The sequence below is a fragment of the Peromyscus leucopus genome, chromosome 20, assembly GCF_004664715.2.
Source record: "Peromyscus leucopus breed LL Stock chromosome 20, UCI_PerLeu_2.1, whole genome shotgun sequence".
In the NCBI taxonomy this organism is placed as follows: Eukaryota; Metazoa; Chordata; class Mammalia; order Rodentia; family Cricetidae; genus Peromyscus; species Peromyscus leucopus.
This window is the reverse complement of record NC_051080.1, coordinates 20872420-20891436: the sequence shown is the minus strand read 5'-3', so window position 1 is coordinate 20891436 and position 19017 is coordinate 20872420. Positions and strand designations below refer to the sequence as shown.

General features: G+C 54.7%; 1 protein-coding gene across 1 annotated transcript in view; it reads right to left on the bottom strand.

Moving 5' to 3' along the window:
* Nucleotides 1-1603: 1603 nt before the first annotated feature.
* Scube1 (signal peptide, CUB domain and EGF like domain containing 1) overlaps nt 1604-19017 on the bottom strand; it is a 124896-nt gene continuing 107482 nt past the window's right edge. Inside the window, 8 exon segments of the mRNA XM_028856745.2 lie at nt 1604-6405; nt 7232-7311; nt 7733-7885; nt 9327-9524; nt 12093-12254; nt 13149-13316; nt 14633-14794; nt 16692-16895. Of these exon segments, the coding sequence (XP_028712578.1) occupies nt 6253-6405; nt 7232-7311; nt 7733-7885; nt 9327-9524; nt 12093-12254; nt 13149-13316; nt 14633-14794; nt 16692-16895 (1280 nt within the window). The 3' untranslated portion in view covers nt 1604-6252.

The following is a 19017-nucleotide window of genomic DNA, read 5'->3' as shown; positions in this document are numbered from 1 at the left end:
TTTTCTCTTTTTTTTAAAAGAAGGCTTGCTGTGTTGCCCGTTGTCAAACTGCCTTCTGGATCTTTGTGTTTATCTCCATAGCTTTGTGTTGTTCTCAGCCACAGTCAAGAGCTGCTTTCTGCACTGGGCAGCAGTGGATGCAGACTCAGAGCTGTGAGCAGACTCAGTCCAAATGCTGAGGGCAAGTGACTGCTGAGTGCTCAGATGGGACATTTCTAGAACCTCCCCACCACCAAGGTTCAGGGAACACCCGAGGAAGTGAGGGTGGTGGTGGAAAGAATGGGAGAGCCAGAGGATGGGTTGGGGGGAGGAGAGCTGTGAAATGATGCCTTCTGGGCGTGGCATGGCTGTCCCACACACAGGCTCACAGCAGCTGTGGTTCCCCGCACAAGATCAATCCAGTTCCAACTCCAACATGGATCGGGGAGAGGAACCAGAGGCTCTACCTTCCCTTAGCTGAGGAGCTACTGGCAGTTGGTGGCTGCTGGGGAGGCGAGAGCTGCTTTTCTTTAGTTATAGTCACTTGTGAGCTGCCCATGTCCCAAATGATGGTTCCATACCTATGCACATATGGGTAGCACCAATTGGACTCAATGGGATACATACATACATACATACATACATGCATGCATACATACATACATACATACACATACATACATACGGACATGAAGTTGAGAGGGAGATATGCTGGGTGGGGGCAAAGGGGGACTTGAAGCTGGGAGGGGCATGGATATGATCAACATACATTATACACAGGTATAAAATATTCAAAGCATAAGCCAGGCAGTGGTGGCCCACGCCTTTAATCTCAGCACTTGGGAGGCAGAGGCAGGAGGATCTCTATAAGTTCAAGCTAGCCTGGTCTACAGAGGGAGTTCCAGGACAGTCAGGGCTACACAGAGAAACCCTGTCTCAAAAAAAAAAAAAATTAAAGCATAAAAAAGAAACCTTTTGGGGGCTGGAGAGATGGCTCAGCGGTTAAGGGCACTGGCTGCTCTTCCAGAGGACCTGAGTTCAATTCTCATCAACCACATGGTGGCTCACAACTATCTATAATAGGCTCTAATGCCCTCTTCTGGCATGTAGGTATATGTGCAGAGCACTCATATATAAAATATAAAGTAGAGAGAGAGAGAGAGAGGGAGAGAGAGAGAGAGAGAGAGAGAGAGAGAACTTTCAGGTTGGAGTGATAGCTCAGTGGCTATGAGCATGTAGTACTCTTGCAGAGGACCTGAGTTCAGTTCCCAGCATCCACATCACCTCTAACTCCAGCTCCAGGATCTCAGACATCTTCTGGCATCTATAGACACTGTAGTCATCTTCTGACACTACACACACACACACACACACACACACACACACACACACACACACAAATAAAAGTAAAATAAAACCTTTACAAAAAATAATTAAGAAATCTTTGCCATCACAAGACCAGACATCTATTCTTCCAGGTCTTGCTTTTGGAACACGGAGTCTGAAGACAGGAGCTTTTAAAGTTCAAGGCCCTCGTTTCTTGCTTTCTTTTCTGGATTCCAATGGCCTTTCCCTTCCCATACCCCCAATCATAACTCTAAAGAAAATGAGAAGTGGACAACACTTAGGCTCATTTCCTGTTTATTATTAAGGTGATTCCCACAAGTGTTTAATTACATGCATAGGGGGAAACATGGTAGAGAAAAGCTTTGACTATCTGAGGCTGCTGGAAGGCAAATGCGGTTACATGGATATTGGTCTGTGTGCCTTAGGACTGCTACCCAGTGCCTGGACAGACTGCGCATGTTTGGAGGCCGGGGCAAAGGCTGGGGCTCAGGAGTGCATCGGTCTCCAGAGCAGTGTGGATGGCTTCTGGCTGCACATGGCTCTGACCTTGGCAAAGCTTGTGGTTTCTGACGATGTGTTTGAAAGCCCGGCTGCTTCCCCTGTTCGTGCTGACATGCACAGTGTGACATACATCTCGTGTAGGGCCGAGGGCCTCTGGGTCAGTGCAAGCATTGTAGTGGTGGTGACAGTTCATGTCTGACTGGTGAGGACCCTGACTGCTACCCAGGAGCGGCCAAGTTCATCCTTTCTCCGAATGTGCGTCAAGAAGAAAGATGTCACCAGCATCAACACTTACTCTTCTAGCTTCTCACTCTTCACTTAGGGCACTTTACTTGGTCTCTCAGAGTCAAGTGCCCAGGGCTGGGGCCCCCGGGCAGAGGGGGTTCAGCTTAGTGTCTGGCCTGAGACTGAAGGACTGTGAATTTCCCGTGCCTTGCTGCTCCCTGTTGAGTCGTGGGAATGCAGACATTCAGAACTTCCACCAGGCCTCTGCGTTGGCATGGTTGGGTGCAGGCTGGGGAGGCCACAGCCAGCAAAAGACTCACTGTTGGGAGCTGTCTAAACAGGGTGCTGGGGGAGAGAGCACGAGCTGTGGCACATCACCTGGGCCCTGAAGAGGTCCCCCCCCCACAACCACCACATGGTACCTCTGACAAAAGTTCTGACAGGTTGAGTAGGACAAAGCCCACCCAGGACTGTCATGCCCTGGAGAGGTGCCAATTGTCCTGCTTCCATGATTGACAGACATTTTCGCTCACAAGTCCTTCAGCCTCAGTCCGAATGGCATCAGCTGGGCACTGCCTGCTTGAGCAGAAGGGCTGAGTTATCGCTCTGTGCATCTTTGGTGAAGCAAAGCTGTACAGTGCTTGCCAGCCAGGTCAGTCCCACTTTCTAGGCTAGTCCCAGGGCAAGAAGAAAGCGTTGGCCCTCCTGTCCTCCAGGTCCCATAGCAGATGAGCAGGCATGGGGCAAGGCTGCTGTCCTGGGTAGGTTGTTGTGTTCATGTTGTTCCCCAGTCAGTCTTTCTAGAAGTCTGGCGCACAGGAGGTACCCAGTAAATGTTCACTGAATGGCTCAACTCATTTTAGGCCCTTATTTGTTTTGCTGTCTGGGGTCCAGTCACACCAGAGCTGGGAGTGGGATAAGAGGAAGCTTTGGAAGATACTTAGCTTCTACATGTCAGTTTAGGGTCCACCCCAAGCCTGAGCAGCCGGGGCCTCCTTTTGTAGAAGGCAGAGGTGGGTGAGCAGGCTCCCTAGTAGAGCTTTTGAGCCAGGATCTGGGGCTTGCATTTTGCTTCTATTTCATCTGCGTGTTCCAAACTAAAAGCTGTCAAGAGGGGAAAGGTGGTCAAGGTCTCCATCTTGGGCTGGGGCCCCAGAGTATCTGCGACCACTCAAAGTGAGGATGGACTGCACCGGGGGGAGCCAGAGCTGGGGACAGTGGTCACCCCCAGTAGCCAGTGTGACAAGTGTTGGGGGCCACAGGGACTCCGTGGTTGTGCTGCTTGAGAGTTGGGGAAGGAGCCAGGGTGAGAAGGGTAGTGTAGTCACAGCCTCGAGGCTCTGGACCCAGGACAAATGACCAGGACAATTAAAAGGCCCTTTCTGAGTGACAGAGGACCTGCCTCACTGTTGCCGACCACGAGTGGAGGGCTGGGCTGACCACTGACCCTCGGGCCAGGTTGCTGTCCTTCCTCAGGTAGGTCCTGCCAAGCTAAGTGCTGAGAGGTGCCAGGAACACAAGTCAGGAAGGCTTTCTGGGTGTCCTGTTGGGGTGCCTCCAATTCCAGGTCTCATATGGTGACCATCTCCCAGAACCCAGGGGACCGCTTGGTTTTCCTCTCGCCTCCATAGAGGTCGTCAGGTTGCCTCGGGTGCAGACCAAGCCCAACAGAAACTGGGAGACACAGGCCTCCCCGCCTTTGCCAGGTGCTAGGACTTTGGGGGCTACTTGGGGGGGCAGGGATGAGAGCTACAAAAGGAAGAGCTTGAGCATGAGAATGAGGGACCGGGCCTGCACCGTACCTGCTCCTCCCCAGGGGACACTGGACACGATGTGGCCACAGTGGGGGTGAGCACTCTGGAGAGAGGAAATAGTTGGGTGTTGGGTGTGTTGATGGACACATGGGTGGCAACCGCCAAAAGCCCCTCAGGAGTTGTAGGCAGGACTTAGGAAAACCGGAGAACTCCGACGTTTCCTGGTTTTTGAGGAGATTAAAAACTAAACCTGAAGCCCTTCAGTGGGTTAGTTAATTTGATACGTCAACTTGCCTGGGCAGGGCCGAGCCCCCAAATGCTTCTTATGGTGCGGCGGGGCAGTGATAGTGGTATTCTGGAAAAGATCAATTAGCGGATGAATCAGGCGCCAGGGGAAAGCCCCTTCCTCACCTAAGTTGGTGGCGTCCTTCAGTAGACTGGTGGGGGTGGGGAGTAAAATTGGTGGGAGGGCAAATTCACTGGACCTGCGACAGACGACCAACACAGTGCTCTGGGCTCAGGCCTTCAGACTGGCCACACCGGTTTCTGGTGTCTCTGGTTTGAATCCTGCCAGCTTCCCTGGTTCTCCAGTTTGCAGATGGCACCCGAATTTCTTGAGCTGTTTCCCATCATTCCCTCCTAGTGTGCGTCTCCATCCGTCCTTGTTCGCTTCATTTTCCTGGAGAGGGTGAGTGTTGCTGGGTTGGTGCTGGGGGACGTTGGTCCCTCTGGGGATGACCAGTGGTCCAACAGGAAGACAGGAAGTGTCTCCCTGGCACAGCGGGGCTGCAGGGTTGTGAAAGGCAACAGCCCCGACCCGGTCCTACCGCCAAGTGCAGAGTCCACCTGCCGCCCTCCACAAGAGAGTGGTGGCCGCTGGTGATCCCTTCTGCTTGGTGGGCTGTTGGGGTGGCAGTGACTTGTCCCTGAGTTCCAAGGGAGTTCAGATGAGTTTGTTGTACCTTGTCATCAAGCTGTGACTCTCCAGGCCTGGCTTACTTGCCCACACGCTTGTTCAGTCTTCGGTGAGCCCCATACGTTTTCTGAAACAGCTCCCTTAGGTCATCAGGGTGGGACGGGGACCAGGAAACCTTGGAGTTCGTTTCGAGATTTCCCCCATGTTCCTCCGAGTTATAACATCCGTTAATTTGACAAATACAGACCAGTCCGAGGCACAGGCAAGAGCTCTGTGTGAGGGGGTGACCCCCCAGCCTGTGGGATGCCATGCAACTTGGCCACACAGGGGTTCCTCTCTTTAAGAGACTGAGAAGCATCAGGGAGGCTCGGAACAGCCTCCGCCATGGAGGCCTCCCCTCTGTGGGCCTTGCTGTCTCCTCCCGAAGCAGTAGAGACTTGGGGCTGCTCTCTGAGCACAGCCTGCAAATCCCTGAGGAAGGCCTTGTTTCTGGTGACCTGCAGGCACAGTGCAGAGTCAGCGAGCGCCAGTACCCGGGGGGGGGGGGGGGGGGGTGCTTTCCACTGCGTTCTGTTGAGGGCAGTGATGTTGCTTGTGAAGTCCCCCCGTCCCACCCCCCAAGTCAATGCTAGTCCAACCCCCTAGAAGTCACATTCAACCGCATGCTTTAAGCATGCCTGTGTTCTCCCCAGGCCGGGGGAGGGGCACTTGGCCTCCCCCACACAGAGGTGGCAAGTGCTTGGAGGTGCAATTTAATCACTGGGGGGAGGCCAGTAATTAAATAGCAACAGTGGTTAATAAGAGGACAGTTGCTGAAGAGAGCCCTTCAAAAGTACCCGCCCACACAGAGAAGTATATATATTTAATATTTATATCTATATATATATATATAGAACTTCATTAGACGTTCTATTAAGGCGAAGCACAAGTCCATGGATTCCTCTCCTGGAGGACCTTTCCATCTCTCACAGAGTCCCTTGAGCCCCATGACCTGGCTTGGTGTCCTGTGCCTGTGGCTGGAGGGGTTGGCAGGGTGTGGCGGTCCCACAGGCACTGGCGTAAGCTTATCAACGCCCCCCCAGATGGCGCCTCCACACACCCGTCCTGGCCTGGCCCTCTGTGGGTGACAATGGCTTAGGCTTCCCGGAGCCTGCAGTAGTGGCCACGCTCCTCTCTCCCAACACATCAGGCCAAGGGCACAGCAGTCCTGTTCCCCACATGGTGGGTACAGCTTGTCCTGCCCAGGTAGGCCCACTGAGGTGGTTCAGGAGAGAATGTTCTAGGTGTCCTGGGAAACAGAGGCAAAGGATTGGTGAAGGCTTTCTGAAGCAGGGTTTCCACACAGGAGTGGCAGACCCACCCAAGGGGTCTGGGCTGGGTTTAGGCCTTCCACGGACTGGTAGAGGCCGGATGGCTTTGCCCAAGGCCACCTGGCGGCCCATGGTGCCTCCTTTCAGCTCCTGCTGTAGAGGGAAGGCACACCCCCTCCTCCTTGGTTCCCACTAATCCCTAAGCAGGACAGCTGGCTGGCTATTTGTAGGGCCGCAGGAATCGAGACACTTTGGAACGGAGCAGTTTGATAAAGGACCGAGGGAACATCTCCTTGGATTCCTGAGCTGTGTATTTGAAGTAGTTTTGTGGGTGTGCCAACACGTCAAAGAGGGCCTTGATCAGCTTCTTATCCTGTAGGACATGAGGGACACCGTGAGACAGAGGGCAGGCAGGGCATCTGGTCTCTGCCTACAGCAAATGCTAGCTAGCTCCTGGAGGATCCGGGAGCTTGAGGGCAGCTGGTCAACCGTGTGCCTGTCAGACCATCACAGCACCCAGCTCCACGTGGTGTAACAGAAAGCATGGTGACAGCTGAGTGAGGTGGGCCAGGGGGACGTGGCCCCATTCCTGTTCTCGAACCCCAAGGCTGAGGGAACTACCATCAGGAGGCTGAGCCAGGGCCCACCAAGCCCAAGCTGATCCCCAGGACTGGTTCCATGCAGTGAGAGCCAGATCCTCTGGGCCTTGGGCTAGTGTGTGTGCTGTGCGTGCGTGCATGCGTATGTGTGCGTGCGTGCGTGCGTGCGTGCATGCATGTGTGTGTGTGTGACAGTCACCGTTTGCCCTCTATGATATGGTGTCCTGCTTCTCAAGGCAGTAGGCAGGAAGAGAAGGATGGGGTCCAAGCCCAGTGGCAGCGGGTCGACTCCACTGATTTTAGACACTGATCGTAGAACCGCCCACATTTCACAGATGGGAGAGTGAGACCGAGGACTTCAGTCAGAGCACTTCACTAGGTCTTGGTCCCCATCTCCCTGGCAGTCAGCTCGTTTCAAACCTCGTGGATGAGGAGGGTGGGGTGGCAGACAGTCCAGACCCATGACCTATGTCAGGGCCCTTGATCCAACACCCTCCTCCCATCCCTTCTCCAGGGTCAGGAGTCAGGGCAAGGGCGGGGATGGTTCCATCCATTCTCCCAGAACCACAGGGATTCCCTCCCAAAAAACAAAAAACTTACTTTCAAAATCTCCTGATGGTTCTCCGAGGCGTACAAGCGCCCATCGCGCACGATGTCTTCGATTAGCTGCTGGTAGTCCTCTGGGAGCCGGCCAGCAGGGAGAGGGAAGGTGGGGGGGCTTGAGACCTTACACCTCCCTCCTCTGCCCTCCCCAGCTCCCTGGACCCGCCTTGGCCAGCTGGTGGTGGCTGGATGTAGCGCTGTCTCTTGGCCTTTGCTTCTGGGGTCCCCTCCACCTGCTTTGTCCTCCTGGTGGCTTAGCTGTCCCTATTTAACCTTGCAAACCCTGGTGGGGCAGGACCTTCCGTGAAGCCCACAGACAGCACCAGGGGCCCCCTCTCTCTCACCTGTACCCCACACCCCTCGGGTTTCCACCTCGCCCTTAGTTCTGTCTCTGGGGTTGTGCCCTGGCTAAGGCAGGGCTGTACAACTCATTCCTGAGTCCCCAGGCCAGGCCTTGGCCGGCGCCGAGTGGGCTGTGAGAAGACAGTGGTGCCTTACCATCATAGGTGACGTAGGGCACTTGAAACCCTCTGCCGCTGTTGGCTTCGTTGGATTTGAACTGGATCCAGAGTTTGCGGGAGCGGGAGGTGAAGGCGATGGGCCGCTCGTAGGTCTGGCATGTCTCATAGGTGGTGACTGACGTGGGCGAGGCTGCGAGGATGCAGACCTCCTTAGGTCTCCACACAGCCCACTGCCTCAGGCCACTCACCTCCCCCATCTCCTCATCCGTCTCCGGCACTAGACCACCCAGCAGCCCCTTCGTTCCTCTGTCCCACCCTGCCCTTCACCTGGTCCCGCTCACCTCAACCTTTCTGAGGCCTGTTTCCTCACCCGACCCATAAGGTCTCCCCACTGCTTCCTTCCTCCCGCCACGTTCCTGTTCCTCTTTTGAATCCCCCATTACAGCCTCTGTCTCCTTCAGGCCCATGGCTCCTCTGTGACAGGGACAGGAGACTGTGGCGGGAGATTCAAAAGAGTAACAGATGTAGGAGATGAGTCGGCATGGACCAAGGCCACCGGATGATGCTCAGGTCTAGAAAGCCCTCTCCCTTGAGGCTGAGTGACAAGGGTAAACTCTGGGCTGCCTCCCTGATAGTCACGGGAGAGTTGCCTGTGGGTGGTCAGTGGCTCCTGATGGGAATGGATGGAGAAGGGAGTTCTGGCTGGGCTCTGGTCAGTGGGGTGGGCCCCTCACTCTTCTGGCTGCCGTCCTTCCTGTGTACACTGGGGCTTCCTGGTCTATCAGCCAGCCAACAAGTCCTAAATGCCCAGACAACAAAGCCACATAGGACCTATGGCAGTCACCCCCCCCCCCATACCTGTCTTTCTCTCTGCAGATGGTCTAGCTCTAGACCAGTGGTGTCGTTTGGGGCCTGTTTGGGCCTCTGGCCTTCTTCTTTAACACTCTGACTTGCAGTTCACTCCTAAAGGTGCCCACCACCCCGTCACAGGAAAGCCTCTGGACAGAATGCTGAGGACAGAGCCAGGTCCCTGCAGGCTTTCTCACCGGAAAGCCTCTGGACAGAATGCTGAGGACAGAGCCAGGTCCCTGCGGGCTTTCTCACCGCAGTGGCCTGTTGGGCGTGCACTTTCTCCACCCCTGCTAAAGGCCTGTTCTGTTGATCCCTTCCCATCCTTCCCTCACCCGATAGGGTGCGCAGCTCGGGCTTCAGGAAGGGCTAGCTCAGGCATCTCTATGTGTGTCTGGATGGTCCTTGGCTCCTCTAAGCCCCTGAGGGAGGTCAGAAGCCTATGGAATAGGAGGAGATTCCCAGGTCTCATTGGAGGTGTGGCGATATGAAGTGGGCACCGGGCACTGCAGCTGGCTGGAAGGGACTGGCTAGTGCAAGGGTTGAGACCAGAATTGACTAGGTCCCGATGCCCATCTCAGGGTAGCCCTAAGCCTTCATGACCTTTCCCTAGAGTTCTGCACGGCCCAGTTCTTAGGCCTGGCTCAAGTGGGCTTCTCTCCTATCTCATGGGGACCTTGGAGCTACCTGCTTTCGGAGTCCTCCCTTCTGCCAATCTGGAGAAGGGCATGGGCACATGGGCTGTCTGCTCTTATCGTCCCAGCCCCAAACCCAGAACATACCGCTCTTCCTCATGACCAGGACATCGCCACATTCGTCCTCGATAGGTAGGAAGATCTCGGGGACCACGATGAGGATCCTGCGCTTGGGGGGTGGCGTGATGTGCCACACACACTCGGCATTGGCTGGGTAGTCTCCAGGGTAGTTGGGGGACTCGATATAGCCTGTGTAGTCACCAAGCTCGCCACCACAGTGCTGGTCTGTGGGTACCACCGTCAAAGGACTTGTCAGGCTGGCTGCATGGATGTTCTAAGCCTCACAGGCAGTAGAGGTGCAGGGCAGCACCAGCAGGTGCTCCTGTGCCAGCTAGTTAGGCCTTGTGCTGATCCACGGGGCTTGGGGAGGGGGATCCTGGCCTCAGCTGATACCATAGAGTTCCCTGACACCTGGCCCAGGCTTTTCTTTCTCATGGGCCTCCCTCACCCAGCACAGGCCACGCTGTGTCTCTCTGTCTCTGTATCTCAGCTTTTATCACCCTAGGAGTTCTGTAGGCTGTCTGCTCCCAGCTAGCCTCACATCCCAACTGTGTCTCAGGTGTGAAAGGTCAAACCAGGCCTCCCTTTGCATTTCCTGACACTCCTCAGCTCCACTGAATCCCTCAAGGCACCGGGCACAGTCGCCTTGGCTACCGAGGCAGTGCAGTGCAGGGGTGAAGGTGCAGAAGGAAGCAGGCAGGCCACACAGAGGACAGCAGTAGACCCAACCTTCCCATTGCTCTCCCTCCACTCTTTTTTTTTTTTTTGAAGACAGGGTCCTATGGAGTTCAGATTGGCTTCAAACTTGATATGTAGCCAAGGATGGCCTTGAACTCCCAATCTTCCTGCCTCCACCTCCCTCCCAAGTGCTGGGACGACAGATGTGTGCCACCAAGCCAGGTCTATGTGGTGCTGGGGGATGGAACCTAGGGCTCGTATCAACTGAGCTACATCCCTAGCCTCTTCGTTTTAAAAGAGTACATTTGTTTGCTCATTGTGTGTGTGTGGTGTGTGTGTGTGTGGTGTGTGTGTGTGTGTGTGTGTGTGTGTGTGTGCGCGCGCGCGCGTACTGAATCAGAGGACAGCTTCCACTGTCCTTAGACTTGGCCACAGGTACCTTTGCCTGTTGAGCCATCCTCCCTCCCAACCTTTTGAGACAGGATTCTCACTCTGTAATCCAGGCTGGCTTTGAACTTGAGATCCTCCTACCCCAATCTTCTGAGTGCTCGGGTTACAGGTGTGTGCTGCCTCCCCTGCTTCTTTATTTTCTTTCCAACTAAGCTGTTCATCTAAAGAGGCCAGATGTAACTTTTTTTTTTTTTTTCCAAGACATGGTTTCTCTGTGTAACAGTCATTGTTGTCCTGGAACTCGCTCCGTAGACCAGGCTGGCCTCGAACTCACAAAGATCTGCCTGCCCCTGTCTACCCAGTGCTGGGATTAAAGGCGTGCGCCACCACGCCTGGCTGTGGTGTAACATTTTATGAGCCAGATGGTTCCTAGTGTTAGACTTACCACTTTAGTTCTTCAAAGGAAGTTGACTATAAATAGTAAACACTGGTAAATTTTCTGTGCCTTTTCACTTTCAAGGTTCTGAGAGCTGGGCATGGTGGCACATGCCTTCACACCCAGCACCTGGGAAGTGGAGGCAGGTCGATCTCTATGAATTCTAGGCTAGCCTGGTCTACACAGGGAGACCTAATCTAAAATAAGTTTCTGAGAAGCAGTTTCTGCCTCCACTATTCTAGAATCTTCTTCCCCACCTTCCTTAAAACATATTTTTTAAGTTTTTTTTTCAGTTAAATATAATATTTAATTAATTTTTAAAACAAAGTGTCCGGGGCGCCTCTTCTGTGTTGGACAGATGATGCAGGGAGGGGGTGACATGGTAGGGTTTGGGATAGTCCTGCACAAAGGAGTGACCAAACCATCAACCTGTTCAGGCTTCTGGGTGGTTCCAGATGTGGCCAGCAGCCAGGGGAGGAACTAAGAACTTATTGGGGAAAGTGCAAAAACTAGAAGCCCTGAGAAATATCCAGGCATGATGGCACACACTTTTAATCTCAGCACTCAGGAAGCAGAGGCAGGTGGATCTCTGTGAGTTCGAAGCCAGCCTGGTCTACGTAGCTAGTTTTAGGCTAGCTAGGGTTACATAGAGAGACCCTCAAAACAACAACAATAACAACAACAACAACAAAGAACAGTAGCAACAAAAACTCGCAGAAATGGAGTAAAAGCCCTAATTTAGCATCCTGTTACACCCGAAGACTGCTGTGCCAAGAGCTGGGGGCTGGTAGGTAAAGGCCAAGCTGTCTGTACCATGTTTTCCTTTGGAACCCAAGTCCCTCAGATGCCCACAAGGCCTCTCAGGTCCTCCTCCAGCCCTTCCACACGGGTCCACGCCCAGTCCCATTTTCTGTTGCTTTTGGATTCTGTATGGTGGCAGGCAGTGGCTTATGTGGTGTGTGCCTTGTACAGCTCAAGGCTTCGGTAGCTGCCTCGCAGCCTGCCATGTGCAGGCGGAGTTTGCTTTCTTTCCCTGGGTACCCAGAAACTAGAGCAGGGTCTGTCTGGCCTGGGTTAAGGCTCAGGTGGTGTCAAGCATGCATCAGAATTATGAACTGTGGCACCACAATCATGTTGACTGTAGAGTGGGCAGAGCATGGGCTTGCCCGTCCCCCTGCTTTGCCTGGGGCCAACGGTCTCCTCTCAGAAAGGGAGGTCAGATCTCACTTGCCCCTCCCCATTCATTACCCAGCATTCCCAGCTTGCCTCCTGCTAAGAGCGACACTTACTTTTGCAGTGTGTGACGTTGGTGGACCCATCAAAATCGGTGCTGGTGTTGCCCGGACAGGTGATACAATGGTTCTGGCCAAACTCGGGTTGATAGGTGCCCACAGGACAGCGGATGCACCGGTGGGTGGTGGTGTTGTAGTGGTGGCCGGGGGAGCAGTGCACTGCAGGGGACATGTGGGTGGGGTGCTGACAGGCAAGTGGAACCCCTGTGCTCCTAAGACCCTCCTCACCAAAGGGCCTCTTCGATTCTCCTCACCATTGTGGGGTAAGTGAGCCCAAAGGTGAGAGCGAGGAAGAGCCTAGGGGATGTACTATCCACACCGAGGAGGTGTGGGGCTCCAGTCAGTCAGCAATGATGTAAGGACCAGACCTCCTTGAAGGGTGCAGTGGAGGCGACAGACTGACTGGAGAGGGTGAGGGCAGGAATGGAGGGGGAGTGGAGAGCTGCCCCGGACGCTTCTACAGAGCGAATGGGCAGCGGAGCTGAGGGTGGGGCTGCAGGGCTCTGCCTGGAACCGAGTGGGAGGGGACCCAGGGGACCCTCTGCCCGTGGCAGGCTCTGTGACATTGAGGGTCCGGCCACCTGGCCTTGGCTGGAGGCACAGGATCACAGAGGGCCAGCAGGGCAGGGGAGCTGGAGGGGAGGGTCAGTGAGTGAGGAGGGGATGGTCGGGGGGGGGGGGCAGAGGAGAGGGGAAGCCTGGAGGGTGGTGGCTGAGGCTGCGATTTCTGCTCTCGTGAGGCCCCTCTGCTACTGCTGCCCTGACTGTATCTCCTCTCCTTTTCTCCCATCATCCTCTTTTCCTGTCATCTTCCTCTCCCTCCCCTGTAAGTAGCCCACCTCCTCCCTTGAGGTGCTGGTATCCCCCGCTTTTGACACTTCCGGTGCTCGAGTCTCTAGCTGCCGTCTCTCTGGTGTGTGACATGGTTCTGGTCACCCTTGTCCACTCACTGCTGGAGTCTCTAGACTTCCCTCCCCTGACTTTGGGGTTAGCCTTGTGAAGGAGAACGCGGTGGTGCCAGGGAGTGTGTCTCTGAGTAGCTGGCCCCCTTACCTTTGGCCTCACAGTCCTGGAAAGAGGCGGTCCCCGTGTGCTTGGTGAGCAGCCCACCTCCACAGGGGAAGCAGCCGGTACGCCCAGGCTCGGGCTGGTATGTGCCCACGGGGCAGGCCTGGCAAGGCTTGAAACCATCCGCCGAGTAGTAGCCTGGAGAGCACTGGCCTGGAAGTCAGAAGTCACGGCTCAGGTAGGGAGAGGGGTGCTGCGGCTATGAGAGGGCGGCCCTGCCCTCCCTGGAAAAGGTACCCCAGGGTGGGTGGGAACAAAGAATGGGCAACTGGGGTTGGGGACACCAGACTCTGGGTCCTGAGGCTAACGGTTGGCTGTGTGGCCTTGCCAGCCTGTTTTCCCATCTCTCACGGGGTGAGCGTGGGGTGGGGCTAAGTCAGGAGCAAAGGGCCTCACTGTCAAGCTGGGGTGCAGAGGAGGGGCTGTGTTTGGGGCTTCATGCCCCAGCTTCCCAGGGGCAGGTCTCAGGTGCTCATAGAAGGATTCTGGGTTCTAGGCTGATGCTGTCTGATCTCTCAGCAGGACAGGTGAGGAGGGTGAGGAGGGTGGGGAGGGTGGGGTGGGGAGGGTCTCTGAGAACCAAGGGCCTAATTGAGACAAAGAAGGACCACAGGAAAGCCATCTTGAGCTCAGTAGTCCCTCAGAAATGTGGGCACAGGTGTTCTGATGTGGAGTGGGTTTAATGTCTTCTTGACCCAGGTCCTGAGATTCTCAGTTTCTATCGACATGGAGACTGTCCCCTCCCATGGCTACCCTGTGCTTCTATAGCTACCATTTCCTGGGGATCACATTCCTGGGGGTGGGCAGAGGATCAGGGAGTAGCTGGCAGCCTCAGGGGCTCTGTTGAGGCCTGGGCTCTCATCCTGGAGAAGGCTCGGAGGTCTGCACCCCTCCAGGGCTCTACTCACGTACCCTCCCGGACCATATGCCTCTCCAGGGCTGAGCCCTAGGTGCGTTGTTCTCTAGAGTGAGCCCAGCCTGGCTCAGCAGGGGAGGCCTATGGGGAACTCTGATCCTCGGTGCCGAGGGGGCTGGGTGGGCAGTAAATGGCAGGGCGGTGTGCTAATACAACTGCCTCTGGAAAATTGAAAACTGGCTTCCCAGACACCAACAGAGCAAACGACACGTTGAGTTCTTTATGTAGAGGAAGTTCTGGCTAAAGTCGATCTCCCGGCTTGAGTGAGCACCTAGTAGACCTTGGAGTGTCACTTAGGCATTCGTGTGTTCTGTTACGAGCCACATCTTGGTCTGTCCATGACTGTATGTGCACACCGTAAGGCCTTTCTTGTGAATGGTGACTATGTGGAAACCGTGTGGCTTTGGAAAGGGAAGAGCTTTGGACAACGTCACAGTTTATAACAACTGTACATGGCACTTGCTTTCTCTCTGGGAGCCTCATGAGGGGATGGTGGGTCCTACCCAGAACCTGTCTCCACCCAGCCCTCCCCCTCCAGGTGGGCCACACTCGCCTCCACATTCGGATACGTTGCGGGCACCGGCCAGACCCAGCCCTTCACTGCTGGGGCACGGCGTGCAGCTGAGCTGGCCCTCCATGTCCTGGTAGGTTCCCGACACACAGGGCACACACTGGCCTGGCTGACCGCTGAAGTAAGTGCCAGGTGCACAGGATACTGCAGAGACAGAGAGACAGTGGTCAGGAGCCTCTCCCTGTGTGTAGTTAGAACACAGCCCTTACCCCCGGGGCTTTAAGAGCCTATTCAAAAGAGTGGAGGCATCACCCAGGTGGCAGCCATCTGTGAGGACCCTTTAGGCTAGACCCCACTGCCCCTTCTTACAGTGGTTCACACAGCCCTTCACCACAGCTGGCCTCTGGGTTCCATTGGGACTTCTGTGTCTCTCTGGCCTACATCCTGCCCTCAGCCTGACTTTTTGGTCTTTTACCCAACATCCCTGTCCCCTAGATGTCTCTATCAGGCCCCCCTATACCAAACTACCTCTTCCTTTCCTGCCTGTTTGAGCGAGCTGGCACTCAAGGACACAACACAGTGCAGAACCTGGGGACCGGCAGAAGGCCTGGGTGAGAGGGTCTGGTGGTGAACAGACTATTGTGGAGTCCTGCAGAGATACAGGGCAGCGGAGAGCCACCGAAGATGGTCATAAGGAAAGGGCTGACCAGGGCCAAAGGGAGCCACATTTGTCACTGCCAGAGGTGAGAGGACAGATGTGTAAAGGGGAGGCTGAGGAAGACTGCCCAGTTGGATGCATGGGTATGGACTGCATTTTCATCTCAGACATACAGATGTAGACAGACAGACAGATACACACACATGTACAGACACATGATGCATACACACAGACACACATATACAGAGACACACAGACAAGAGGGGGGCGGAGGAGAGGAGAGGGGAGAGAGTGTGCGCCCAGGGGGCTACACAGTGTCCATAGCTGGAATATACCCATTTTCTGTTCTGTGTGACTAGGTTTCTGAAAACCGGCAATGATTCCCAGATAAGGAAGAGAACGATATCAACAAGCCCCTCACTGTCCCTCCTGGAGCTCATGCACATGTGTAGATCGTGTTCTTTGTCTGGGGCTCCTTGAGGCTGGTTCTCCAGCACCTTCCTGGGAGCAGGGTGGGAAGTCTCTGCATGTTCCTCAGCCCCCCCACCCCTTCCTCGACTTCCTGGATCAGTGGGTGATTCCAGGCTTAAGTGGCCGCACCCTTGGAGTCCCCTCTCCCCAAACTCTCCCTAGACACCCTTCTCTCCTGAGGGTGAGACACCTGCTTCCAGGCCTCTCCGTCCTACATTTAGCATCTAGCCTTCCTTCCACGGTCACCTCCCTCTCTTCAACATCAAGGAGATGGTACATAGTGAGGGGCCACTCACCCAGGGCATGTGGGACTTGGAGTCGCATCTGTGGCTGCAGGGCCCTGCCCTTTTAGCTTCATTTTGCCTCTGTGCACACTTGCCTGCTCACTGTCCATCATCCCCATGAGGACTAGGACTCTGCCCAGAGGGCCACCACCCAAGCCTTGTGCTGACCCGGAATCCGTTCCCTCTCACAGGCCGTTCCCATGGGAGGCTGCCTGGGTCTGGCTGTGGTTGTTATCTCCAGCCCCTCTCTTACAGCTTTCTGGGCCTGGTCTCCCTACTTTAGGTGGTACCCTGAGGGGCCAGGAAACACTGTTTCTCCGCCCTGGCTTAGCCTCCCAGGTCCTCAGCCTGAGGGCCCAGCTCACACACATCCTTCTCCTGAACCTGCAGAATAGAGGGGGCCCAGTCTGGTCCCCAGGGACTCATGCCTCACTTCTGTGACTTTGCTGTGCTGTCCTGTCCTGTCCCCTCTTCTCAGGGCTATGGTGGGGATCCCGTGCCTGGTTCAGCACCAGAAGAGAGGAAGTGTGCTCCAAATGGCCATGATAACAGCAAATACTATGCTCTCCTCCTTGGCAGGTCAGGCCCTGCCACATGTCTGTGGTCCCTGTATGCTCACTGCTGTTTACTAGGTTACCAGTGTCAGGAGGGACAGAGTTAGTGTCTGGGGCCATGAGCAGGGACTCACCACACTTGCCATCCTGTAGTATCTGGCCTATGCCGCATGCCCCTGTCCCCTCCAGTGTCTTGGCTGGCCGTTGGGCCACTTCGTACTCAGTGCCCGAGACCTGGACGTGGAACTGGTGCCGGCTGATGGACTTGCGCAGAGTCTTGATGGCGGCCTGCAGGCTCTGCTCGGCACGCTTCCGCAGGCAATCCGCTTCGCAGGTGTCTGCAGGGGTGGAAGGGACCGAGCCAGAGTAACTCTAACATGCTAATGGCTGCCTTCTCCGCTAAGGGCTCCCCCCAGCCAGACCCTGTGCCCGGCTTCTGTTTAAACCAGCTCAGTACATTCTCACAGTAGACCCGGCTCAGTGTGGGTGCAGCTTTACAGATGTCTGACAGAAATGCAAGATTGAGGGTCTAGGAGGCACGGCTCATCCAAGACCACAAAGCACATCTGAGTCTGAGTAAGGCCTCTGCCCATTCGAGGACGGCCACTGTCCCCAGGGTAGTGTCCAGCTCTGATATGGCTGGATATAAAGTGTCCTCCGGGACTGGAGAGATGGCGCAGTTGATAAGGGCTTGCTGCCATGCAAACACGAGGTCCTGAGTTCTGATCCCCCGATCCCTAGTACCCACATAAAAACCAGGTGGATATGTAACCCCAGCGCTGGGGTAGGTAGACAGGTGAATGTCCAGAGCTCTTTGGCTAGCCAACCTATGGAGACAAGGAGCCCAATGTTCAGTGAGAGACCCTGTCAGGTATGGCTACTCCCCTTTAATCCTAGCGCTCAGGAAGCAGAAGATCTTTGTGAGTTTTGAGACTAGCCTGGTCTACATAGCGAGTTCTAGGCCATCCAGGGCTAAATAGAGAGACCTGGTCTCAAAAAAAAAGGTGGTGTATTGCTGTGGATATGACTCTGTATAAATAAACACTGACTGGCCAGTAGCCAGACAGGAAGTATAGGTGGGACTAACAGAGAGGAGAATTCTGGGAACAGGAAGGCAGAGAGGGAGACTGCCTGGAGCCGCCGCCAGGACAAGCAAGATGTAAGGTACCAGTAAGCCTCGAGCCACACGTGACAAAGTATAGATTAATAGAAATGGGCTGAATATAAGAGTAAGAGCTAGACAATGATAGGCCTGAGCTAATGGCCAAGCAGTTTAAATAATGTAAGTGTCTGTGTGTTTATTTTATAAGTGGGCTCTGGGACTGGCGAGACTTGGTGGGACCCGGAGAGAAAAGCTCTCCAGCTACAGTGTATTGACCTTTTGCCTTCACATACTTGTCCCCCCGATGTGCACCAGCACCCCATCTTCTCCATAAAGGTTCCTGTACTGGCAGTGCTATCTGGAGAGGTCTGGAATCTTTAGGAGGTAGGGCTCAGATAGAGGAAAGGAAGTAGGGCACAGAGGGAGATCCTCAAGGGTCCCTCTCTGTCTCTCTTTGCTTCTGTCTGTCTCTGCTCCTCTTCCTTACCACTCCCTGGGTGCATCCTCTTCTCTCAGACACGGGGGCCTTTCTGTTCCTCTCCCCGAACCCCATTCCTCGACACTTCTACCAGATTAACTTTGATTTCAGTCTACTTTAGTAGACTTTCAGAGCCGCTGCCGCTGGTGGCGGCGCACACCTTTAATCCCAGCATGTGGGAGACAGAGGCAGGCGGATCTCTGAGTTTCAGGTCAGCCTGGTCTACAGAGTGAGTTCCAGGACAGCCAGGACTACACAGAGAAACCCTGTGTTGAACCCCCAACCCCCACAAAAAAGAAGTCTCCCAGTACCTCCCCTTTCAGACCATGGCTCTGCCCTTTGTATTCATGTGGCTCATCCACCTGGTCTCACCCAGCACAGATGACTTACACACATCTGCCTCCCCATAGATGAGACTGTTCTAGGGCAGGGACCATGGCCACAATGCCCATGGCCCAGACCAGGCACATACCACTAAACACAACTGCCAACAGCAATCAACTCTGCCACTGCCTACCACTGGAACAGGTAGGGTAGGTGCATGCCTGTAATCCCAGCATTTAAGAAGTGGAGGCAGGAGGATCAGGAGTTGAAGACCATTTTCAGCTGCATATCAACTTTGAGGGTAGACTGAGTTACATAAGACCCTGTTTTAAGAGCAAACAACCCAAGCCTAGCATGGTGGCGCATACCTTTAATCCCAGCACTCGGGAGGCTGAGGCAGGAGGATCTCTGTGAGTTTGAGTCTAGCCTGGTCTACATAGAGAATTCCAGAACAGCCAAGACTGCAAAATAGAGAGAGTCTATCTCAAAAGGACTAAAATAAAATAATAATAATAATAGATCAGATGACTCACTTGTCACCTGCCACTCACCTATA